The following is a 27,898-nucleotide window of genomic DNA, read 5'->3' as shown; positions in this document are numbered from 1 at the left end:
GTCAGTTCATTCTTTATTTTTTAACAACTTTGCTGCTATGTATTGATCTCCTCTTACGATGATGTATTTAAACTTTAAATCAATAAATCTCCAAAACTACTGAATTGAAGTACATGAATTTTACATCATTGTAAACGGAGTTGAAAGACCTTTTAAATGATGGATCATTCGACCCCCCTTTCCATTTAAGATTTTAGGGATGGTGCCACCCCCGCTTAGGGGGCTGCAAATGTTAATGTGATTTTATGCCAATTTTGTTTCCCCCTCGATAACAAAATCGACGGGTCCAAGCGTTTTTTTTAAAAAGGAATCATCTGCCAGTAAATGCATCTGTTTCGTTTTTGGTGCGCCAACCTGTATAGTTCTGAGTTGCGATATGTCTAGAAACTAATTACTTTTAAAGTAATGCTATTCTTTACCACATATGATTAGATTTTTGGTTTATTTCATTTTGGTCCTTTATGAACTGTTTTGTAAATTAAAACTATTCGGTTTTTTTGACGGTAATATGCTCAGCTTCACTGCTATTTATAATAATTTTTGGCATTCTTACTGACTTAACAGATAGTCGTTTTGTATTGCTTCACATTTTACAATGGATTATAATCTAGATTTTAGGAAAATTCATGACCACTTTAAATTCTAAACTTATTTCGTATTTTACAACCATGTGAATGAAATTTATAGACCATTCTCGATTTTATGCATGTCAGGTAATTCTATATTATATATATTTCATACTTTCCCAACGAAAATCATTGCAACATTTCTACTAGTACTAATTTGACGGTATTTATGTTACCTTCATTGACAACACAACGCAAATATCATATGCAAAAAGGTCAAGATAGTGCATATTGCGAAAATCGTATTGTTAAAAAAAATGGAATTATAGTAGAATAATTATGCCCATTTTAGAGTCCCAATCAAATTTTCCCACGTGTTAGAACTTGAGTGATTAATACACACGCGTAAATAACAGGTATTACAAAATACATCGTCGGCAATTACAATAATTTGTTAAGAAATAGGCGAAACAACTATACATTCAATTGTTTTTGCAATTCGTGTCATTGAAGTAAAGTTTTTTGTTTACTTAAGTTGCTTTATACGAGGTTGGCGCCGTAGATTGTATAGATTGTAGGTCTGATTTAGAAATATCCGAACAGTTTTTGGTTTATTTTAAGTTTTTTTCAAATATTTATCTGGGAATTTAAAAATTATTGTTAAACAGTTTTTAATATTTCGATATTTCGGCTTTTAGTTCGGAACTTGTTGAAAATAATCGTACTCATAATCATAGACCGGAATATATGCAACAGAAAACGGAGCAGTATATTCATCAATATCTGTATCAACACAAAATTCATATGCCTGCTATATAAAATAAATAAAATTTTTCAACAGATCGAAATTGTGGTATCTAAACTGTAAAAAATCCAAACATACAGATCATAATGTTCCTAACGTATTCTTTAATTCTAGCAATCAAATATGAAAAACTATTTATTGTCACAAACCGATAACTTTTTAAAATACCTTTTAAAAATTTTAGATAAAAATTTAATCTGCAAATTGACAGTGCTTCTTCTTCTTAAAATTTGACTTCTCCTAGTTTAAGGTACTCTCCTCCATGGTAAGTCTTTGCTCAAAAAAATTGTCTTTTATTGGAATAAAGCATTGACAATAAAATGCTGCTTACAACTCTCTAAATCTGGCCTGGAGAGGCCCCCCAGAGAGAGAAAAAAAAACATCGACAGCCTCGCCTCAGAATTTGTTGTATTTAAAAAAGAATTACAATTTGTTTGAAAATATCTGCTTTGCACTGTTTGTCTGCTACCACAAAAACTTTACGACTTTTTTTTACGACAAAATTTATTTTTCTCTAATAACTTTAAGAAGAAAATCAAAACAGCCATTCTCTTTTAAATCTCGTATCGAACCCTTATAAAATTCTCTCCTTTTTCAAAACCAAACGTTTCGTTTTTTATACCGTTTCCTGAAATCTTTTCCTTAACCAATCAGCACACTCCAATACAGAAATATTTTTTCCACTCTTTCTGTCAGGCAATACCTTCCTCTGTCTTTCTCCTTTCCTTTTATTATTCAAACAACATACTACCCGCTTCTGGCTTGACAACAAAATCTACGTCATACACTCATTTGGAATACCCCAAAGTCAAATTCTATTTTTGTCAGTGGTCTTAGAAAACAATTTCTCTTTCTTATTCCTAAACAAACTATGTAAATATTTTACTGTTAATCTTCTCCTATCCTATCTACATTTACAAACGCTTAGAAATAAAATTAAATTTTCAGAAAATCACCAGCGCTTTTTGTTTTTAAAGTCCATTGTTCCGTAAAATTTTTATACCTGACATTTTGTATTTTAAATCTATGGATAATTATCTGGTAAACACACAGTTTTCTGTCAGAATCAGATGGTTTTCAAAAAACACGACAACAGATTCTAACATATAGGGTCATTTAACGCAGCACTACCTACATATATGTAGTGTTGCTACCCATCAAATAAACAAAACACAAATAAAAATAAAGATATTTATTGTACAACAATATACTTACAAACATATCTGCCAAAAAACTTAACTTTTCATCTAACCTAACCAGCATCGCAGCACAAAATTTGGCGTCAACTAAAAACTTCCTTTTATAAGATTTTCTTGCAAAGCCTTTAAAAGGACGGTCCCTATGAAGACTCAAGCAGTAATTTGCCATCATGTGAGTATCCCATCTTCTCTGATACCTCTCTTCCATCGTTTTCATATCTTTATGGAAGCGTTTCCCTTGTTCCTTACTAAGGTCACCAAGATTTTCTTTAAAATGGTCTAAGTGGCTGTGGAGGTAATTTATTTTAATACTCATATGACAACCGTGTTTGTTTAAATTGTTGAACATTTCTTTATTGATTTATTGTTTCCAAGAAAATTTTTCACAACTTTCACAAAAGAGCACTATGCATTACATTAAATTTCAGTCATCGATTCTGTAAAATGCGAATCTTTTATCAGTTGTCATATCTGAGGCCCATCAAATATTCCGTCTTTCAATTTTTCTTTACTAAGTGCAGGGAATTTGCTGGACAAGTATTCCAAACAAGAACGATTTTAGTCTAAGGTCTTTACAAATTGTTTCATTAGCTCTAGTTTAATATGTAACGGAGGTAATATTATTTTCTCTTGGTCGAACAATGCCATTTTCTTCTGCTCCCGTGTTGGTCCTTAGCCCTGCTGTCCCAAAGTCACAGAAAACAAGGATATTTTGTATAGCCACCCTGTTGTCCTAGGAGAAAGTTCACTATCTTAAAATCAACAAATCGCCCACTGATGTTGGTCATACTTGATGTTTTTTAGCACCAGCGATATTGTTTTATATTCTTCTTTCATTTTGTAAAATGCCCAATTGGTATACTTCCATATTTGTTGCTATTATGTAGATGGACAAACTTTAAACTTCGTTTGGAACTGTCGATAAAAAGCCGCCAGTGATCTGGTGTATACTCCGATACACCCATTTTTTTCTAACAATTCTTTAATATTGTTACAAAAAACCATATCATCTTGCTCAGAAAAAAAGCCAAAAGATCTTTTTTTCTATTACGGTAGTATGTAATTTTGGTGTCTGGGTGAAGAAGATTCTTTTCCTTTAGTCTGAAGGCAAGCAACTCGGAAGAATCCTTTGGAAGGTTCAAATCTCTGATAAGATCGCTTAGCTCTTCCTAAGTAAAGCCCCCAGGACGTGTTGAATCCCCTTCAAAATCACTATCGTCTTCCTTCTATCTATTACTCTGAAATTCAGATATCTCGACGACCAGGTTTTTTTGGTGTATCACACTATAACTACTTCATGGTACACCAAAAAAACCTGGTCGTCATGATATCTGAATTTCAACTCTCATCATCCCTTGTCTCAAAAGAAATCTGTAGTTATCAAACTCGCCGATAGAGCTATTAGATTATCCGATCCTATCAATAGACCTCAGGCCATTAAAACAGCAAAAACAGCACTAACACTTAATTCATACCCACACCACCTTATCGACAACACTTTCAAATCGCGACTGCATAAATTTTACAATAACAATAATAACAAGAAAACCATCACGGTAAAGAAAAACTATATGTCTCTCCCCTATATAAAAGGGCTATCAGAACAAATTGCAAATCTTCTGTCTAAACATAACAGTACGGTTGCTCATAAAGGGCACAATCTTTTGAAAAAGAATTTTACAAGACTAAAAACAAAAACTCCTCTATTAAAAAAATCGCATGTTGTGTGTGAAATTCCCTGCTCGAATTGTAATGGAGTATATATTGGACAAACCAGTCAGCTACTTAACTCAAGAATACGTTCCCACAAATATGACAAAAAAAACTCAACCGCCCTCACAAAACATGAAAACGAAAAGAAACATAAATTTGATTTTGACAAAACCAAGATCCTAAAAAGTGAACATAACAGGAAGAAGAGGGAGCTCCTAGAGTCTATACAAATCAAAAAGAGTAATAACGCAATAAATGATAAAAAAGATGTCAACAATTTAAACAAGATATATTTTAATTTAATTTAAAAACACCCAGAAAGATAATCTCAGAACGCCTACGATGTTAAAATAACTGATTGATTAAATGATAATCCAACATCAATAAACAACATATTAAATTTTAAAATACATTTTACATGTAGTGACTAGCAAAAACAAAAGTTGCATTGGAAAATCAAGGCGTATACAGCATCCCGTGTGAAGACTGCGATAAATCGTACATCGGACAAACAAATCGAAGGATACAGGTTAGATGCGAAGAACATCAAAACGCCATCTAAAGAAAAGAGAAAACTTTATCCCTTTTTAGAAAACACAAAATAGACTTAAATGGAACAACAATGCTAGCCAACATCGAAAATAAGGCAAAACGTGTAATCAGTTAAGCCATAGAGATCGAAAAACATCCGAAACATTTAAACACCAGAGATGATGCCCAAAGACTCCCAAATACGTGGAAACCAATTCTGTAGAAAAACGTAGAAATTAAAATAGCGAAGAAGACCACGCCCATTCTGCGCACAGGACCATCACAAGAAGCGCTACAAGATATTTAAACTCAGCGTGCAGCGACCGAGAAATCGGTTCGCCTGGAACATCAAGAAGTAGAACTAATCTGACTCGACAATGGCAAGTGTGACCTTGCCGAAACGTCGCCAAAACAATGGTTTTTTTAAAAACTAAAACTATGTAACGCGGAGTCAAACCCAGAAAACAACTGAAACCACATATAGTTCCCGCAGAAATTTCAAATCCAATATATATATATATATATATATATATATATATATATATATATATATATATATATATATATATATATATATATATATATATGTATATATATTTATATATAATGGTCAATACTTTATATGTCTACCCGGTATTCACCATTATTCCGCAATTATTACAATTTCTGTAGAAACTAATGGCGTATAATAAATCTGTAGGATTTTATTACCCCAAGATTGACGTATTAATAACAGTAAGTAAATACTAAATGATATAAAATAGTAGAAGAAAAACATATGCTTAATTGTAATATCCTACGGTCATTAAAAATCCTACGAGTACGTAAATTATAAAAAAATTCTAGACATGAGCAGTATAATTATTGTCGGTCGATGTAAATTAATAAAAAGTTGAAACGAGAATTAAAGATTTTTCACTAGATCTTTGTAATTAAATTTCTGACAGCGGTTTCGGTGAGAAGAAACTCATTTAACTTGTTTACTTTATTGATAGGTGATGAGATGGATGAAGTGGAAGGAAGCGACAGTGAGTGTTGTATGATAGAAAAATTTCAATGAAACTGAAAGCAAAATTTTATAAAATTGTGATAAGACCAGATATGATGTTTGACTACCAAAACTAACTCTTTGGCCTTTATTTTTGAAGTCAGGAATAGCTTTTATTTGATTTAGTTAATCAATTCTAAAAATCTTTCTTTTAAGTATTTCATCCTTACCGATACGATAATATTTTCTCTTCTATGGATTTTTTTAAAAGGTACTTTAAAGTTTAAAATTAAATTCATAAAAATTAAGGTTTTTATCTGAGTTTTGAGAAAGACTTCTAGTTCCCTATTCTTTACCATTTGAAATTATGTCTGTGGCCTCATAGTTTTTAATCACTTCTTGCTGGATTTGAGGTTTCCAACTCTAAATTAATATTCACCTGCCAGTACAAGAACAATGTCTCCGGTTAGGTGTAATATAAGACACTTCGGTATTCAGATATACCAAAATATTGCTTATCAATTCTAGAAATGATCTACCTGATATCGAAACAGTGGGTATCTGTTGTTATTTGAATCCGTCAGCTGGTCCAGCTGTTTTTAGATTTAGATAATTCCCTCTGTCACTGATTTTATTAGGACCGAAGCATCCAACAATCTCTAGTTCAGCTACAACCTTGACAGTAAGGTCTCTACAAACTCCATTACATTGATATTTATCGTCATCTCTTCCTCTACACATAATCGAACACCGGATGAAGTTGATTAAGCTGTAGACGTCATTTTTGGTAAGCTGCAACTTGCCTACTATAATTATACTTTTTTTACATTGCGGATTCCAAATCTACGTGAGAACGTACGCTTTGATATTTTATGAGGATTATGCTTATTGACAACCTGGAAAGACCCATGATCTTATTGTGATATCTCTTGCCAGATCTTGGTATCAGGTTTTCATGATCATCAAGCATTAATAGTCTGCAGGTATTTATCATAATACTCCCAAGATAATCTGGGACAGTCGATTTCACGTCGCTCATAAAAACTCATCCTTTCACAGAACACAACTTTTTTGTATGTCTTGACTTGGGCCCGCATCCGCTCAATATTTAACTGACCTCGGACCCTATGAATTTTGGACCCTATTTATAATTTGTCCTTACGTTCCCTATGACATTTATTATTTTTTTGTTTCCTCTGCCGATTCCTGAACATTCAGATAAAGAATATTGTATTTATATGTGATTAAGCCACAATTAATTGTAATGAAAATTACATTTTAACTAAAATTTGACGTTTCGATTTCCACTCCAGAAATCGTTTTACACAATTCTTAAATTATTTTTTTTTGAAAGCGATTTCCGGGGTGCAAATCGAAACGTCAAATTTTAGTTAAAATGTCATTTTAATTACAACCAATAATTGTGGCCCAATCCCATATAAACACAATATTTAACTTAGAAGTGCAACAGGAGATCAGTTCCCGAACCTTAGCATAAAAGGATGCTTTGGTACTTTACAGTTTCTCCATTCTAAACTGTTGTTTAGTAAGTGAGAGATTGCTTTCAATGGCTTTTGACATATCTGGTTGCGTTTACTTGGTGTAGCCTGCAGAACAATTCAGTTACCTAGAGTATGGCACGTGGAGCCTTAAGCAAGGGTTGAAAAGTTCCCAATGTTCGACTGAAGGTGAGTGAAAACCTCAATTCAAAGGTGCTAAAATGCAGAAATTCAGAAACTATAGAGAAAAGTCTGACCATCATACAAGAAACAGTGAAAGAAATAGAAGAACAATATCTAAAGAAAGATACAGAGAAACGGAAATCGTGGATGACCGATGAAATACTTGAACTTATGGACCAGAGAAAAAAAAACAAAGAAAATCTACAAGAATATAAGAGAATACATACCATCGTCAGAAGAAAGATAAGAGAAGCAAACGAGAAACAAAAAACAGAAAAATGTTAAGAAATAGAGGATTATTAGAGTCGATTTGATAACTTCAATGTTCATCGAAAGTGAAGGAAATAGCTGAAAACCGAAAACGCAACAGCGGAAAAATAACAGATTCATCTTGCCATAACCAAAGAAGATAAAAAGAAAGTATGGGAAGAATACTTGGAGAAACGTTTCCACGACCTTAGAATAATACAAGAACCCACCATTGAAGAAAATTCAGGTCCCGAAACCCTACCAGAAGAAATAACATCAGCCGTCGGACAAATGAGGGATGGGAAGGCACCGGGACTTGACTACCACACTCTATAGACTACGAGTAGAGGCTAGAGGACCATAAGCCTAATAAGCCATTTGCTGAAGCTGTTTTTAAACGTCATGCACCGTAAATGTAAGAAAGAAATTGCGCCCAATCAGTTTGGATTTGTAAACTGCGTTGGTACGAGGGAAGCTTTATTTAGCGGGAAGGTATAGTTTCAGGAATATACAGATGTCAGCTGCGAAGTTTTTTCATGAGTACAAGAAGGCCTTCGGTACAGTCAGGCATGAACAAATGATGGAAGTGCTGAAGAGGACAGAGATTGACGGAAGAGACCTAAAAATACCATTTTACCTGTATTGGAATCAATTAGCGGTGCTTCGAATAGATGGAGAATATACAGATCAGGTAAAAATCTTAAGAGGAGTCATAAAGATGTGCATAATTTCACCACTGATATTCAATCTGTACTCGGAGCACATTTGAAGAGGCTCTAAAAGATATTGAAGAGGGCATCTCAATAAAAGGAGTCAAGCTAAATAACCTGCTGTATGCAGATAATACAATAGTGTTTTCCAATACCATAGAGGGGCTGCAAAACTTAATGAACAAAATATCAAAAACAAGTAGAACATATGGACTGGATATAAATACCAGCAAAACCAAGCTAATGATCATCAGCAAGGAAAATGTAACTAAAGCAAATCTGTATGTAAACCAAATGTGAATTGAACGTGTCTCACATTACAACTACTTGGGAACTATAATTAATGAGTCGTGGGACAATATCCACGATATTAAATGTCGCATCGGTAAAAAGTGCATTCTTGACTATGAGCTCTTTGTTCAAGATTTATTATTTCACCCTACAAACAAAAATTAAACTTCTTAAATGTTACGTATACTCAGAGCCTCTGAACGGAGTAGAAACGTGGACATGAACCGTGAAGGCGGAAACTCTATCAAAACTTGAGGTTTTGAGCTAGGGTTATACAGAAGGATCCTGAAGATACCATGGACAGATAAAGTCACCAATGAAGAAGTGCCATGGAGGATGAACACAACCGCGGATTTGGTCAACATCGTGTAGGGCCGTAAGCTGCAGTACTCGGGACATTTAATAAGAAATTAAAGCAGATATAAGCTACTCCAATGCATTTTGCAAGGTAAAATTAAATGAAAACGAGCCCCAGGACGAAGAAGAATATCCTGGCTTAACCTGAGAGCATTGTATAGAAATACCTCAACACAGCTATTCCCTATAGCAACCAACAAAGTCATCATAGCCAGAATGATCGTCAACGTTCGGAACGGACAAGCACCCTAAGAAGAAGCAGCTAAAGCAAATCTGACGCACTTTTTTCACGACAAACAATGAAGAATAGTCCAATCCTAAACGAGTATTAGCTTTTTTAGTCAACGTACAAGTTTATTATTAAATAAATATTTTTTGAAGCAAAGCTTCTATACTGACGTTGTATTACTTTTTTTTTCTCTACAGTAAAATGCTGAGGCAAGCGTCACGGAACTAGCGCCACAAGATTGCGCCATCACGGATAGCGTCACGTCATAAATCATCTCTTTAAATATATATAATAATTCTCGTTTTAAAATAATTTCATATAAATACAATTATTATTTTAAACATTATTTAGTTTATATTATAATTAAATTTACTATTAAATGATATTTAGTTATATTTTATTATTAGTATTTGGTTTGAATTTGACATGTTTGTGATGTAGTAAATTGATTGAAGTAGTGATTGAAGTAAATAACGTATGCTTTGTTAATACCTTAACAGATGGCGTTAGGAGCAAACAACATATTTTTTTTCAAATATAAAAAAAATAAATAAGTAATAAAATTACTTAATTCAATTTTAAAAATATCATTTAAATTTTAAAAATACTACAAACAGCATGAAACTCCGCGTTAGTCTACAGTACCACCTACTGTTCCACCTTTTTTTCATTCATACGCATTTCCTTCAAATTTCTAATAGCAAATCAAGCTTTTGACGTCAAACTTTATTCTAACTAAAGTAACCAAGTGGTATTTGGTCTGTGGTCTGTAAGAATTTAATAAGTTTATTGTCATTTACGCGATCAGAGATCTTTGATCTACATTTTCAGGTATTACCATGCTCTTAAAAACTATCATTCTATATTTTATTCTATACCGAAATATTTATTGACAATATCCTGTTCATGTTTTGTAATTAAGTAATTAAAACTCTTAAAGATCTATAAGTTCTAATAACAATGTAGTAACCTATAAAATAATGACATAAGACTAAAGAAATTAAACTAAATAGTTATTAGCGCATACCGGATCTATCGAATATAAAACTAATGAATTGGTTTTATAATTATATTAATTAAACCTTTTCTCGTGATAACTTAAACATTAACAATAAAGTACTGTAACTTTTACAATTGATCAGCTGATCAATCATTTCTATTTAAAATAAATGCAAATGTCGGCATGGTTTGATAAATAGTTGGCGAGCTGGTTCTAAGAGTTCAAAATTAGACTAAAAAGTAAGTCCAATTAGTGTTAATACTGATATAGGGGAAATTGCAGGAATGCAGTCAAACGGTTTTTCTCTATTTACAACGCTATTTATCATAGCATTAAATCCAATAAAAGCTAAGTTCCAAAAAAAATTTGACTGTGTGTGGTGTTATTAGAAAATACTTAAAGATAATGAAAGTCAACATTGAAGCATTTAAAAAAAATTTCAAAAAGAAAACACAAAAACGCAATGCATAGTAGGCATTTGGAGGTGCATTTATCAAATAGAGTGGCAACCTTGCACACGAAAATGAATTTGAAACGCAGTAGCGTATTCTAGAGTCTCTAGAATCGGCACTTCAGAAATACGTTGAAATAAGTTTAGAAGTCTATAAAAGTGTTAGAAAAACGAATGATATATGACAAGAATATATGACAAGAAACGTTCAATGACAATAAAAGGTAAAGATCATCGGACCAACGAGCATATCCTAAACTTTCATTATCGCCATTGACGCCTACATCACAAAGTAAGAAAAAGATCTAGGAAATTGTACAAACAAAAGTTCTGCGATAAGAGATAAGAATATTTTTATAACTTATCCTAACAAATAAATAATAGATGAATGTGCAGAGTGTTTTCAAGAATTAATAACTGATAATTACCAAAAGGTAGGCAGAATACTTTGGGGACTGCTAAACCCAGAGGAAAATACCAATGAAATATAATCACAAACCGAACCGGAGCAAAGCAATAATGAGGCCGAAATAAAACGAACCATCAAATCAGCAGATAGGGGAAATAATGAAGCAGCTGGAGAAAACGGTATAATAGCAGAAATATTCAAGGAATGTGGATAGCTATTACTCAAACGAATAATCAATCTAATAAAACGCATCTGGAAAAATGAGAAATTACCAAAGGGCTGAAAAAATGATAAAAAAATTGTGTATTGTAAAAAATGGTGAAAATTTACTAAAAAGGAAGATAAAAGCCAAATTATAAACGAATTACTTTATTAGATGTAACATATATTATTAACAAAGGAAGAGGATATTGATAGCAAAAGTATAAGAGCAAAAGAATTTAATATGACAATCTCATCTAGAAAACTAAAACAATAGTAGTCAGCAAAAAACCAACCAGATGTAAAATAAAAATTGATGGCATCAGTATTGAACAAGTAATGGAAATAAAATACCTGAAAATTACACTGTCCAGCTATGGAGACCTGGACACAGAAGTGAAAGATCAAGTACAAAAAGCAAATAGACGGACAGGATGCCTTAATAATACTATATGACGAAACAGGCACATTAACACTGAGATGAAATCAAGAAGACCAATAATGACATATGCCCCAGAAACAAGACCCGGCACAGCCACAACGCAAAGGCTACTGGAAACGGCAGAGATGAGAGTACTGAGAAGAATTACAGGAAATACGCTAAGAGATCGAAAGAGAAGGGAAGACATTAGAAGAAAATGTAACGGACACTGTATAAATGAATGGACATAAAATAGAAATAAAATGGAATAACTACATAAGCAGATAAGTCACCAATCGGCAAAAGAAGTATCGGACGATCGCGCAAAAGATGGAGTGAGAACCTTCTATAAAGGTAATAATCCGCCAATGAACAAGCAGAATTGCTTGAGGAAGAAGAAGAAGAACAAATATTATATTGACTTTATTAATAAGAAACCGACTAATAAAACATGAATCTGAAATAATAGGCGAATATCAGGGAGGGTTTAAACGAGGCAGATCTACTACTGATCGAATTTTTAAATGAAACAAATATTGCACAATAGCTACGAACAAAATCAAGGTTTGCACATTCTGTTTATAGACTTTAAGCAGGCATATGACTCAATCGATAAAGAAAAACTATACAAAGAGATGGATCTGTTAATAATACCTACCAAACTTATAAAGTTAGTGAAAATGACATTAAGAAACATTAAACAAAGTGATCCTGGAAGGAAGGTTATCAGAGTCTTTTACGGCAAGAAAGGAATTAAAACAAGGAGATCCACTGTTCACTACTTTATTTAACCTTATCCTAGAAGCTCTATTACAACAAAGTGATAGATGACAGATAGTATAATATACTACAAGAGATAACAAGTTATCGCTTTTGCAGACGAGATATAATTGATTGCGAGACAAAATCAGATTTCATAAAAATATTCAAAAAATGGAAACAATATTGAAAAGGTTTAGACTATGTACAAACAAAAATAAAGCAGAATACTTTAAAATGAGAACAAAGAAAATTGAGCCCGAAGATAATCTAAGAATAAGTAGCGGAAGTACTTGGAGTGACGATTACAAATAGAGCCAAATAAGATGCTAAAATGGAAAAAAGAATTACTAAAAGAAGTAAAAAGCTGTAGGAATACTAAACAAAATGATCAAATTGAAGTTAATATCCAGACATACGAAAATAAGCGAAACTTAAGTGTTAAGTCAGAAAAATAAACATAAAATGGAACGATCCGAAAAAAAAATATTATATAAGATATATAAAAAAGAAGAACCAATAAGGAAGTAATATAGCTATTCAACCAACCAAGCATAACACAAAAAAAAACACAAATAGCACGTTAGATGGAAAATGTTTACAGGATGTCCACAAATAGACATGCAAAAAAGTATTGACAAGAGGAATTGGTGGAAAGCTCAGATGAGGAAGCCATGGGCCTGGAATGAACCCTCTTCAACCAAAATAACATTACCTTTACACAAACATACCACAGGCTTACTGAAGAAGAAGAGTCGAGGTATTTTATATTCAACGAATTTTGAACTCTTTTTTGAGCTATTGAAAAACAGCGAAAGTGCGTTTTTAAATTATATATATTACTAAAATCTTGCAAAACAAAAATTTACTGTAACACCTTCACACATAAACAAAGCGTACTTTTTAGCTTTAAAGAAAACCTCTACTCAAATATCGCCGATCTTCGTACACCTTGGTCAATCAATATTCCACAGTTTAGTCAATATCCGAGCTGATACAATACGTTTCATCGGATATAAATCCCTCAGTAATAAAAACTATTTTGGCAAAATATATGAAAATATTTACAGCTTTTTAATCTAAAAATGAAGTTTGTGTTGCTCTTTTGACCAGTTTAAGTAAACATCTATTTCAACTTTTCTCCACTATACGGTACATACAGCCTAAATTTCGCTGCTTTTTATTCTCTGAGTTTGATTATTTCGATTCAACAAGTGTACAAAAAAGTGTGTACATATGTGAAATTAGTAATATAATTTCAGTGTAAGAGGACTGTACAAAATAATTAGGAGAGGTAGTAAAGGATTATACAGGTAATAGCCAAATCAAGTTTATAAAAAGTCTTACCAATATTACTCTTACACACACACTCGCGGTATTTATAGGCTTTCTAAACACTACCGGTTTCTAAACACGTGTCTCGCGGTATTAACACTAAGATCAAGAGATAGAACACATTTGTGTTTGTTGTCTCTACGATTCAAAAGAGGATTCGCGGTATTTTCGCGTAACTATCAGAGAGAGAGAATGTCTGTTACTAGCGGCAGTCAACAGTCGAGAGAAAGGACGTCTGTTGTTAGCGAAAGTCAACAGTCAAAAGAGTACGTCTGTTGCTAGTGGCAGTCAACAGACGAGAGAGTACGTCTGTTGCTGGTAACAGTCAACAGTCGAGAGTGTACGTGTGTTGCTGGTGGCAGTCAACAGTCGAGAGAGAGTCTTTTTAGTTAGCTATTTTGAAACTGTCTGTATTTCTAAAGGAGTGGGGTTGAAGTGAGAGTAGAAAGGGTTGGAGTAGGGTAATAATTTTGAAATTGAGGTAGAGAATAATATGAATTGATACAGCGAAAAATATGACATAATTTTTCGCATGTGAAAAATTGAACTACGAGTATATCCTAAACACCCAATAGAATTCATATGCAATATAAACCAGGTGATTTAAAACTTGTAATTAAGAAAAGAAAATTCGGGGAAAATTTTCCTTTGCAGTTCTATTTAAATATTCCTAACACCGCGATTTAAATATTTTCTCCACTCAAAAGAGTTAAAATTGCCATTATAATGGCAAATCTGTGTTGCAAAGTGAGCAAGAGTGTGACATTACGAAAACAAGATTTCATAGAATTAAAATGAACAAATGACTAATCTCTGGTATGAAAAATTATTAAAATTTCAATACACTGATACCTTTGAATCTATGTCTTTCAAGTACGTTTGATTTTTAGTGTCTTTTTAATTTTTTAAATACTTACATTTTCCCAACTTGTCTCTACTGATTAATACTTAAAAGGGATTAATAATAGGGATAATATACTTGAAAGCTGGAAAGAAGGATGGGTTACACTGATCTCTAAGAAAGGGAATAAGGCAGACTTCAAGAACTACCGCTGCATCTCAGTTGCTAATACTTTCTCACTTTATGAATGTGAAACGTAGGAACTGACTAAAGAACAGAACAAAAACTCCTTAATTTGAAAATGAATTTTTGAAGATGATATGATTATATGATTGAGAATGATACACGTAGCAAATGAAAAAATAGGACAATCGTGGACATAACAACTACCATCATAAAAGAGAGAGAGAGAGAGAGAGAGAGAGAGAGAGAGAGAGATTATGACCAGGAGACTGAACGATAGACGTGAATGACGACTGAGAGTCGCAAGACGCAGGACGTTTTAAACCGGAAATTCTATATATTATGGTTATTTTAAACAATCTTCCTTGCACCTTATACGTGTTAGCTTCAAGACTATAAGTGATTAAGGGAGAGGCCTATTATAATGTCTAAATCGAGTCAATCTTTTCAATCAGTGACACGTTCTTTGTTATTTACGGTTAAATTACACAATAGTTCTCACTTTACCTAACATTGTATATTTACTACCAAATTAGCCTCTAACATCTCGTTTGACATTTTTTGTGAAAGTGGATGTTTCACACAAAAATATTATTCAGTTCCAAGGTACCCGCACGTCGTTACAAACGCGTACTTACATACTTTAAATTTTAACGAACAGTCATGTGGCCATAACAGAAAAAGAAGAGCGATACTAGATAATAGTTCAATTGTTTGATGTACAGTGCCGGACTTCGGGCGTTTGTGATAAAATTAAAATTTGTGAAGGTCTAAATATATTTGATGTGTGTGTTTAAATGGTTTTTGAGTTATATATTTAGATGCGCTAAAGAGGTTCTGAAACTGCTTTCTTGTGGCATGTTTAAGTTAAATATTATTTGATATGGGGTTAAACTATAATTGATTTCACATTTGTTTTAACGTGTTGATTAATTGTTTTCAAATAAATTTAAAACAAAAATTATTTACGATTTTAACCCGTAAATGTGTATAATTGCCGGTGAATGGTAATACCAATGTGACAGTTGACTTACTTGTCCTCGATCTTATAGGCAATAGCCATGTTTTGAGTAAAATTCTGAGATGTTGTACTCTCGGACTGATATAAAATTATAAAATATATTCATATTGCTGACTTCTTCTTTTACTATTGGTGAACAGAGTCAACTTCATTCTATTGATATGTTTGCAACACATTTTTCTTCATTTGGTAAGATTTCTTCTTTGATTATCCTATTTTTGCTGTCCGTTTGTTTTATTATTATTGATGCATTTTTCTATTGTACTTTTTTCTCATTACCCCAGGCATGTTTGCACATCTGGGACCAGTCAAAGTCTCTGTTTTTAATGTATGATTTGTGATGAGTTATCCTAATACTTAGTAATCTTGAGGTTTCTCCCAGATAAAAATTGTTACATTCACAAGGTATTTTATAAATGTAATTCTTTGATCTCTCGTGTCTGTTGTTGATTTTGGTTCTGGAAAGAATAGATCTCAGTGTGTTAGTTGTTTTAAATGTTGTTATATTTTATTTTTTTACTATTTCTTGTTATCTTTAAATCACTGTCGTGAGCATTTCTGGCTCATTTCTGGTGTTTCCTTTCTTCAATTATGTAAAATTTTTTGTTTATAAATGACAATGGATAATCATTTTATATTAAAATTTTTGTTAGCAAGTGTATTTTTTCTTAAATACATTTTCGTTGGAGCAAGTATTTTGAGCTCTATCATATAGTGATTTGATGATTCTCTTTTTGATGTTTATGTTTTGGTTTTAATATTCGCTGTTAAATTAAATCGCATAAGTGTAAAAGCAACATGTTTTATCAATGCGTTCCAAAGTTGTTACAATTACGTTTTTATCGCTTACTACCATTTATTTGACAATAGAGATACTATTTGCATGCATACAAATTACTTAAAGTCTTGCTTGTTAAAGTATTAATAAAAAATAAGCAGGTTATTCACTAAATCCATAGAAATATGCAGATATGCCACTATGTCTTTAAGATGTGAATACTGAAAACAATATAAGGAACCTGTTACATGCGAGATGTGTCATCGTATTTCATTACTTCAATCATTTCAACGTCCATCAGGGGTAAAGTTACTTGGGAGTCTTTAAGTGTTTTTATGTTGAAGAAGTCGTTATCGCTCAACTCAACCACTTGGTAAGCTGTGTTTTTTTATGGTAATTTTCATTGCCATTGCATACTGTACTAGTAAGTATATTGGTCCTCTACGAAGACCTCTTTTAACCTATTTCTCTATAGTTGAATAAGCTTCATATCCCTCGTTTTGGGTATCACCCTTAATCAGAAATTTATGCGTAATTGATTTTATGTTTGCCAACGCAAAGTTGAAACCGCATATTTGTACATGATGATTATGTAGTTTGTTTTGACACAATATGATACTTTTTGTATTATTGCAAATTAGACAAATTTAGCATTGATCCTTTTTGGAGCTGTATGATTGAAAAATAACTCTTTATTTGCAATAACTGACTCCTGGGAGGTTTGTCTCCCTATTTTCTTTTAGTTAATCCCTGTGAAGTTCGGCGATGAATTTGCCACCATCAATATACTCCCGTGAACTATCAGATCTACAATAATGATTCGAATCCCTGGAATTTTTTCAAGGTGAACTTTTGCACTATTCACGATTTCTTCATCCAACTTCCGATCGTTCCTATGCTTGCTTTTTATTTCTATACTCAGCACACTTATTTTTATGTCTGCTCTTTCGAAATTTGTACGAATTACTCTGTCGGAGAGGTTTAAGTTGTTCCTAAAAAAATTTGCAGACTCGAATTTTTTTCTCTTCTTTCGGGCTTTTGTTGTTTACTGTTTACTCTGTGTTGATACAGAGTGGCTATGGAATGTTTAGGAAAAAAATATTTGTTGTGGTAATAAAATGGATTTCAAAATTTTACCCTATGGAAATTAAATAATTTATCGATACAATCAATCGTTTATGTATGTCTATGCTTAAAACATCAGGTTGTATTAGAATAACAATAAAATAAATTGGCGTATCTCCCAAAACGCCATTTATACTACTCCATTGGTGAAGAATCAACCGACATAATTTCTAAAACATCGCTTAGAGCTTTGTTGTAAAATCATTCAAACTGAATTCATCATCATCCAGCCTCAAGAGTCCACTGCTGAACATAGGCCTCTTCCTCATGTTTCCAACCCCGTCTATCTTGCGCCGCTCTCATCCAGTTTTTATTGAGTCTTCTTAAATCGTCAGTCCATCTTGTAAGTGGTCGACCGACGCTTCTCTTGTCTTCCCTTGGCCTCCATTCCAATAACCTCTTTGTCCATCGCCCATCTGTCCATCTTCTCGATGATGTCAGTTCAAATGCCTGTCAAACTGAATTATTGACACCTAATTCTGTTTTAGTTGACATTCAAATTATTTTATGGGAGATAATTTAACAGAAAATAGGCATTTTGATTTATAAGACAGTTTGTTTTAAATGGCACCGTTAATATTAATAAATATTAAATATAAACCGGATTATCTGTCAATAATTTAGTTTTAGATTGACGAGAAAAGGTACCATAAGGATATAAGTTTAGAGCGTATTGCGTAATAGGTCTTCTGCTAAGCAAAGTGGCGACTCCACCATTATGCAAACTGGCCCAACGAAATCTGACGGATTTTTATAACCAAATTTTTTGGCGGTTTAGCAAAAAAATAGACCAAAAAAGAATTTTTTTTTGATTTCACAGCGACATAATGATAATTTAAGTTTCTGTTGGTGTGGGTTGGTTTTCTGCAGACTTTGGTTACATATTATATATCCTTATTATCATAACGGTTCTTTCTACCTTTATTTGTCATTCTAAAGCGTTTTTAATGATTATAAGTAAAGCTGAAAAAAATGATACGAAAATGAAGTGGTTTGTAGTTATTTTGGTGGTAAGAAATATGCACATACTTAGCACATCCAACTTCGTTCTGATTTTTAGAACCATTGACGGAAATTAGTGTTGAATTTAGTTAAAACATTGGTAAATTGATATGATTATTTCTAAATATATGGGAGTTAAAGACATGGTTACTTTTAATAAATTTTTGTATGAAAACCTTGGTAATATATTTAGTCTTTTGGTTCACTTCTATATATATATCATTACAATATTCAATAAATACATCTGTTGATGACGAGGATTTTTTTTATTGTTTTGTATTTGTTAATCAAATGTTTGCTACTTAATATTTGTTATAAGTTTGTTGCCTTCGAGTTTCTCTGTCTTATATAGCCTTTTTGTGCTAGCAGTTTTCTTCGTAAATCCGGACTATATTTCGTTATACTCTGAAAATATTGTAACGAAATAGCCCATCTCCGATACGTCATAATTCTTAGAAGGATAAATCTAGAAAACGCAAGAATTGGCATTTCAATAGCGCCCGTCTTCGATGCGCTTTCGATGAGACGAATTAGAGGTGGGCTACTCCAGAATATTCTCGTACATAATACTTTTGGTATATATATGTAACGATGTTAGGAGTAGGGTTTTAGTTGATAAGAAAGTACCGAACTGTAAACTTATAAATAAATATATTTATATAAATTCGAACCGCTCGTTTTATTCAATCTCGCTACAATATAATGTTTATGGAAGGTGACACCATTGCCGTTTAACAAAGTCTCTGCTCCATATGGTATCACTGGTCTAATTGCTGCACTTTACCTTTTTGTTCTTTTTTTTTGCTCAGGCTTTTATCTTAAAGTGATCGGTGATATTTCCACCCGTTCCCTGCTTAAATTTTTTTGCTTATTTCTGCACTCTTTCCATTTTTATCGTCGACTATCAACCCCAAGTATTTAAAACGATATTTATTTTCGTTATTGTTCAAAAAAACCTAAAACGATAGGAAATAAATTCAACATTTCAACAACATTCAAAACAACAAACACATTGAGATCTATTTTAAATAAAACTAAGCCTAACAACGAACAAGAAAGAACAAAGAATTGTATTTATAAATACCTTGTGAATGCGAACATTTTTATTTAGAAAATTTTTGAATAAAATCCTTTATAAAAAGGTATATAAAAAACCCAGTTGGGCTATGTTAAATTGACAAAACGTTTTCGGAATAAGTATTCCATCATCAGTGTCTAGTTAATACATGGATGTAGCCACTAAATATGTGGGTAAAAACCCTTTAAAAATTATTAAATGAAATTTAGTTTACATTATGTCTTATTTACAATTAAGATGGTAAAGTTACCGTTGGATTGGTAACATGGCGACATATGACTCTACATTAAGTTGCAAGTCCTGAGACGGTATGTCTACGAGGACTTTATTAAAGCAACTCATTAAAGGACTTTATTAAAGCAACTGAGTTGCTTTAATAAAGTCCTCGTAGACATACCGTCTCAGGACTTGCAACTTAATGTAGAGTCATATGTCGACATGTTACCAATCCAACGGTAACTTTACCATCTTAATTGTAAATTAGACATAATGTAAACTAAATTTCATTTAATAATTTTTAAAGGGTTTTTACCCACATATTTAGTGGCTACATCCATGTATTAACTAGACACTGATGATGGAATACTTATTCCGAAAACGTTTTGTCAATTTAACATAGCCCAACTGGGTTTTTTATATACCTTTTTATAAAGGATTTTATTCAAAAATTTTTTAATATATGGTATACAGCCAAATACAGGAACTTAGTTTCCTTGTGGATTTTTATTTAGGTGAAACATCAAGACCATTAAACGTTAGAATAAGTAAACATCAATATTATATTGAAAATAGAGAATTTGCTAGATCTTAAATATGTAAACACGCATGGAAAAATAAACATAGAGTTCAGTGAGATGATTCAAGAATAGTCCTAAAAGAAATAGATGGTAAAAAGATAAAAATCAAAGAAGCGGCTCTAATTATGTTAAACGTAAATAATATATTGGGATACATCATTTGTATTTTAAAATAAAATGCACATAAATCAGAGTTTGGAGTTAATTTTGAGCGTAAAAATTAAATGTTAGACCAAATACTTACCATGTGGGGATGGTATTATGAGTTTTCAGCTGGTTTTTTCCTCATGATTTACTATGGGATCACTAATAGTAGAATTTTACTATCATCATTGCATGTGATTATCTTTTTAGAGGTAAATCAAATGCTATAGTTTTCCCGATGGATAGTTTTAAATTAAAGTTGATTTCATGTAATTGAATGAACTATCTTCCAATAACGTCGTCCCAGGAACGCAACTAAAAAAATTGGCAATAAAGTTTTCTACTTTAAAATGTACGATATATATCCGAATTGTCAATTTGAATGAGTTAGATAAAATTAAATTATATTTTTAAAGAAGACTTTTTTACCAAGCAACAAAAACAAAATTTGTTTAATTTATTGTTTTGTATTTTGAGAACAATTTCCGAAGTGGAAATCGAAACGTCAAATAAACTGTTTTTTAAAGTAAAATTATGGCTTATTTCCAACAAAAATAGTAGCTTTTATTTCTATTATTGTGTTTACATCGTCTCTTCTGCTTATTAGGAATTTTGTTTTATTCTGATTGATTATTAGTCCCCTGGTCTTTTCTTCTTTTATCCTCTAGCCTTTGTTTGTCGAAATTAAGAGAAGTACTACTAAAAAGTTATATAGCAAAACATAAAATAACTCTGCTTAAATGTTACTATGCACATGCACACATTTCCCAAGTACGAACCTGTCAGCGACGAAAATAACAGCCGTTCGTAATACATGCAGATTCATATCTGATACCATAGTATTTTCTTTCATACCAAATCAAGATGTAAATTTTGTACCAAATAAAGATTTCCTGTGTCGTTTAGTACCAGAATTACAATTGCTGGTACCTAGAGGACAATAGTGGCTTATTTGCCGCACTGTTCGTACTAACCTTATTATAGTTAAACGTGAGTTACGGCTACTGTGGGTTGGCTTTAAAGCGGCGTGAAACTATTGGAAATTGTTGGTGGTTTCTGTGATAGTGGATGGATGCTCAATCAAGTTTTGTTTTGAATTTTACGTATAATTTAATTTTGCAATTTTTATTAATTTCTAGTACTTACTTAGCAAATTTATTTTAGTTTCAAATTAATATATCCTCCGCCCCATCCCTCGAGCCGTTCCATTGGCTACAAACTACCTTTGCATTCTACTACCAATAGTCTTATGGATCCCGTTTATTTAGCTATGTGGCCGAAGTAATTTAGGTATGCTCGAATCACTTTTTTTAATAGCCTGTTTTTTATAACAATCTCTTCCAGAATTGATAGCTTGGTTCTGTGTTCTGTCCAGAATACGCATAGAATTCTTTTATACGCCACATTCAATGTTTTTTAAGAGTACTCATTATGTATTCAAAATATATGTTGTATAATAAGGGCCATAGTATACAGCCCTGTCTAGTTCCTTGTTTTTTTTTGAACGCATTTAAATGTATTCCGTGTACTTTAACTTTGGCTAAGTTTTTATCATACAAATTTCGTATTAGGTTAAGTAGTTAGTTAGACACTCCCATATCCGTTTCAGAATAATCCTTTATCTTGCCTTCTGTCTTACTATTTTTTTTTGAGATATTCTATAGTCATCCCTCTCTACTTTTAGTTGATACATATGTTGTTCCTTTTCCTTTGTAGCTACCCAACAAGGAGTCTCGTACATTTTAGCTAGTCTAATTGCGGTTTTAATGGATATGATCTTCAATTCTATTGAAATCTTTTTGTCACAAAACATACCACTTGCATTCTTCCATTTTATTCCTCTTACTCTACCCCTATTGTGTGCATCTTTATCTATCTTCCCACTGTTTATTAATACCGATTCTGGAAAATTAAAAACTATTGGTATTCACCATATCATCATTCAATGTTATCATCTTATGTGTAGTATTAAGTACATCTTCAAGCAAAGATTCTAGATACTTTGTTAAATACTTCTAATTAGTTATTTCTCTTTTATTGTCATGTTTTCACTGTTCCAGTCATTTACGGTTGGCTTCCATCCTCTTCTAACTTTTATCTAGAATTGTCTTTCATCCGATGTACGGGTATCATACTTATAGTGAAACCCAAAATGTTTCTTTACGTTTATTTCATTATCATCGACATTATGTTGACCGTTAAATTTTGTTAACATAATTATCTAAGAATTAGATACAGAAAAATTAAGATCCAGCAAAAGCATTACTAGAAAACTACGTATTATATTAAATTGGAATAATAATACTATTGGGAAAAAATGCTACCAATTTCTTGTGGCAATATACTTGACATTTTGATTTCCGAGGTAAAAATGAAAACAACAAATCAGTATTTTTTGAGTTTAGGTTCAATAAGTAATTTGATATAAGGTTGAATGCTTGAATAAATGAACTTTGATAAAATAAAGGCAGATATCGAGCACAGTTTTATTAATTAAATCTTGCCCAAGTACTTTCGCTCCCTAGAGCATCTTCAGAGGCATTTTGTCAATTTTGGGCTATTCAACAATTGCAGAATGTCATAAACATAAAATTAAACATAAAGTTGAACATAACACTACACTAAACAAAGACAAACAGTATCAAACATGATAAGACCAGAAATCGATCATCTCTTTCGGATGTTACCCTTCTACGACCTGATCCTGGTCTTCTTGTGAAGTTACCGGTGTCGCTAAAACGCCGAACTGCTCTTTGAACCGAAGATCGACTAACACCCAACATTTCAGCTGCATAATATTCGCTACGACCATCTTGAACTAAAGTCACCGCCCTTGCAGCATCTGTCGGAGAGACATTTAGGAAGGATAATTAAATAAAAATATAACACGTTTTGAAAATAAAATCACTACACTAGTATGGTTGTTGAATTAAAAACAACATTCACAACTACTTGCTTCAGACCCTTTTTGACAAAAACCTGAAATACCAATTTGTTTTAAGAAATGTAAAAAGCAATATTAAAAATATTATTTTATTTCTTGTATACGAGGGTACACCTAAATTTATATACGTAATTTAATGTCTAAAATTATACAACTTCAAATAAATAAGAAATAAGGAATGGATCGATTTTTTTGCACCTGAGTGTATATACTGAGTTTAATAAAGCTCGTTAGAATATACTTTCCCTATTTATACTTAATATATTTCCTACATATTTTTACAATATATTATTACCTTTTCAGTCTGATAAAGTTTATACTAAAAAACCGAAGAAGATAATAGACACTAAATAATAGACAATGACCAAAGAGACTGATTCCCTAACATTTTCGTTTAAAAGACTGTTTTTGAGACGATAGTGATATGTTGAATGGTGGTGATAGTGTTCGTGACAGACCCGAGCGGTCGATATTCGAGTTATCCGAAAAAGAAAGTTACATACAGTTCGAGGATTTTTATTAAACCGAATTTATTTTTTGAACAGGTCGAGCCTGGGGAGACTATCGCCACCACAAAAGAAGGTAAGTTTTTTTTATTTCATGCTCTCTAATTTAGTTTTCCCTAATGTGTTTGTTTGTCATTTATTTATGCTTATTGCTTGTCATTGTAAAAGTAAACTTTGGTTAAACTTACATTTGTAACAAAATAGTAACATTTCTATAAATATGTAAAGGTAAATAATAATAGCGTTTATTGTCCAACAGAATCCATTTATAGCACAAAATACAATACTGAAGTTAAATGAAATATTAATAATTCATAGGTACTAACTAAATAACACATTTTTTGAGTATTTTACCTTAACATAAAGAAACTATTCAATCACCTAGGTAGATCTCAGCCATCCTAGTAAGCTGCTTTAAACTGCAGTGAAATATATCGCAGTAAGCACTTACGGAATTATAATAGTTGCACATGAGAAATAGAGGAGAATTTAACATAAGATTAGTTCTAGCTTGTGTATTTCTGAACGTAATCGAATTTCTCACTGGATAAGATGGAACGTTAAAATTTATTTGTCGAAGAATATCAGGACAGTCAATGAGATTGTGTAGTAGCTTGTACAGGAATATTAGGGAGGCATTAATTCGTCTAGATTCCAATGATACTACGTCCAAACAAACCGCTACACAACTCACTATTGCTGATGCCCCTCTTGGGATATATGCCGTTAATTTTAAAAGACAAAATTTTTAAAAATTTACGCTGCTCTGCTCTATAATTTGGATATGTACATTATAAAAAGGTGACCAAATGACAGAGGCATATTCCAGTTTACAACGTACAAAAGTGTAATAAAGTAATTTAATTGCCTTAGTATAAGTGAGATTTCGACTATTTCTAATTATTAGTACTTAAAGCACTTAAGATTTAAGTGCTTCTTTAACCTTTAAATTAACATGTTCAACAAAGGTGAGTTTATAATCAAATGTAACTCCAAGGTCTTTAATTTTATTCAAACTTTCAAGTTCATTGCCGTCGATAATATAAGGATAGTATATATTAGACTGTTTCCTAGAATAACTAACTACTTTGCACTTATTGGCATTAGGATTCAAATGATTTGCATTACACCATTCATGTGATTCAGTTCACTCTGCAGAAAATGACTATTTATTAAATGATTATTTTCCAAACTTCATCCTTTTCGTAAAAAAAAAACATTGCACTAATATCGTAACAACAGAAAATATTTGCAGTTTTTTATAAAACCACAGATACTTTATGTTATAGTACGCAGTTTTCCAAATCCTCAAATAAGAGTCACTAATTAAAAAATATCAAAATTTAGATACAAAATGAATAAGCTTTTAGCGAAATTTCTGCGACGTTAAGTTATAAACTCTACCTGTGGCACCATTATAAAAATTGTAGCATTTTTGTTTCACCCCGTATATATAATAAAACTCACAAAAATATTCTTAATCTTTTTGCGTCTCTGATATTGGTAATGTAAGCATTTTAGAGTCCGTTTATAATAACACAAATTGCTTTTTCTTTTGATCTTGGTTCCGTCTAGATATTTACGCTAAAAATAAATATGAATCTTTTCACTTAGTTGATGGGAAAATGTATGCTGACAAGGGGTAAATGGGTTTGGGAGAATGATGTCACGGCTCGGTGGACCGGCTGCCAGAGCAGTCGATTTCATTGTTTGAGTCCAGATTTGTCATCGGAAGTTCGTTAGTGTAGCAGTAGAGAACAAATTTGGGTCTAAGGGATCTGATAATAGCGTTTCTGATTGCTAAGTGGACCAACATGGTTTTGAGTGAAAAATAAGTAGCCGAGTTTTGAAGAACACATATTGTTATCATTCAGGATAACCTGAAGCCCAGTTTGATGTTTGACCTCTCTCAAGATTTGTACAGTTTCCATTTTTTGTCTCCCATGGGTCGAATCTAGATCGTTTGAAGTTTGTGTGGGACAATGTTTTTTATTCAAATTTAAGGAGAGAAAAACCTTTCTTTCTAACCAACAAGAGGATTTTCTTAAACGGCGTTCTAATTTTAAATAGATTAGGAATCTTCTTGTATAGTGTTGCCCAGGACATCTCTGTAAGTATTTTTTTATGTCTTTTTTGTAGTTAGTCCTCCAGTCCTTCCCAAATAAAGGAATCCTTATCCACGACGAAGCTCCCCATCCAAAACACGAGTAGCAGTTTGCAAACGTTTCAATTTATTTGCATACCCTATCCCCAAGCCCAGTAATTGTTCAGTTCCCCTTTCAGTACAATCAATCATTATCATCATAGTTATTAATGTCTTAGCAGATGTGTTGTGGTTCATCATTGAGCTTCAGCAGCTGGGATACTTTGATTAATGACATTTCCCCACTGGTCGTGGTCATCTAATACAAGTACTGCCTCAGTATATTGTTTTTTGAGAAGCTTTTTGTAATGTCTACTCATTGCTGTGGAAATCTGCCGCTTTGGCGTTGATTCTGAGTTCCTTCATTGGACCACCAAAAGCTCCATTTTGTGACAGCTTTGATGGATATTACCAAACAACTTTAAAATTCTAGAGCAAACAGTACTATAGAAACGCTGATTGGGTTTAATTTCATTTTGTCGTCTCCGGTGTAATTAATAAACGTATGAAAAACTGATTGCAACTTTATGCAAGTTTTCATGTTTATTAATTTGTCCAACTATTGCGCAATATGGTGTTATATTGCGTAGTTGGCCGGTACGCTCTTATTGTGGCATTATCTTGAAGAGACAATGCCATTGTGGTTTTATTAGGTGGTTGAAATAAAACACATTCTTTCTAAGAAGAAAAAAACTCAGCTTCAGAGTCTTAGAAAGAAACAGAGCCCTTCGAGCAAAGTGCTCTAGGGAGCTACCCTACACGGGTAAAACCATGAGTTAGACACTACTGACTGAGATCCGAAAAATGTCCCATATTTAAAGATAAATTAACTTTTATATGAAACTTTTTCATTTCTCAACCAATTAAATTTAATTATAAGTTCCAGAAGGAAGGGCAATGAACATCGAAGTGCGTGATTGGTGGCACTTGATGACATCCCCCCTGCTTTGGAGACTCTGAGGCTGATAAAAAAGCTGATTTTATTAAAAAACTTAAGAAAACAATTTTTTTTACAATACACATATAGGAAAAAAAAATGCATAAAATATGTTAAAATGTATATGTCCATATTGTCAGATCTACTTACAGTCCTCTAACACACACTACACTCGCGTACACTCGCGTAGCGCACACTTGCACTGCACAAAAACACTCACAGGCGGTGGTCGGTGTTGTTGACAGCATCTGCAGGTCCATCCTCGACGACGTGCTCTTCTACGGCGGCTTCGTCCTCTCTAGCTGTACGTTTCCCATCTGCATGTCGCCGGTGTGTCGTAGGCGAGTTTGCCTGAGCCTCCGTGGTGCTCTGGACCACATAATGGTAGGGCAGGCAGTGACTGGCTACTGCGGAGACATCCATTGCATCAGGTACTTAGCATCAAGTAGGCTGGCTCGTCGGAGATATGGCACATCGACGGTTTCAGGCTGCAGAAGGTGGAT

General features: G+C 32.7%; 1 protein-coding gene across 6 annotated transcripts in view; it reads left to right on the top strand.

Moving 5' to 3' along the window:
• Nucleotides 1-27,898, top strand: part of chas (chascon) — a 380,862-nt gene that overhangs the window by 190,204 nt on the left and 162,760 nt on the right. For 3 of the 6 annotated variants that reach the window (XM_072538198.1, XM_072538199.1, XM_072538204.1), the window contains one exon: nucleotides 24,113-24,391. In XM_072538198.1, the coding sequence (XP_072394299.1) occupies nucleotides 24,241-24,391 (151 nt within the window). In that variant the 5' untranslated portion in view covers nucleotides 24,113-24,240. Of the gene's footprint in view, nucleotides 1-15,672; nucleotides 15,689-22,138; nucleotides 22,156-24,112; nucleotides 24,392-27,898 lie in introns of those variants that run through there. The other 3 variants (XM_072538202.1, XM_072538201.1, XM_072538203.1) reach the window with 3 other exon arrangements.

Source organism: Diabrotica undecimpunctata, chromosome 7 (genome assembly GCF_040954645.1).
Source record: "Diabrotica undecimpunctata isolate CICGRU chromosome 7, icDiaUnde3, whole genome shotgun sequence".
In the NCBI taxonomy this organism is placed as follows: Eukaryota; Metazoa; Arthropoda; class Insecta; order Coleoptera; family Chrysomelidae; genus Diabrotica; species Diabrotica undecimpunctata.
The sequence above is the reverse complement of the archived record's forward strand: the minus strand, read 5'-3'. Positions and strand labels throughout refer to the sequence as shown.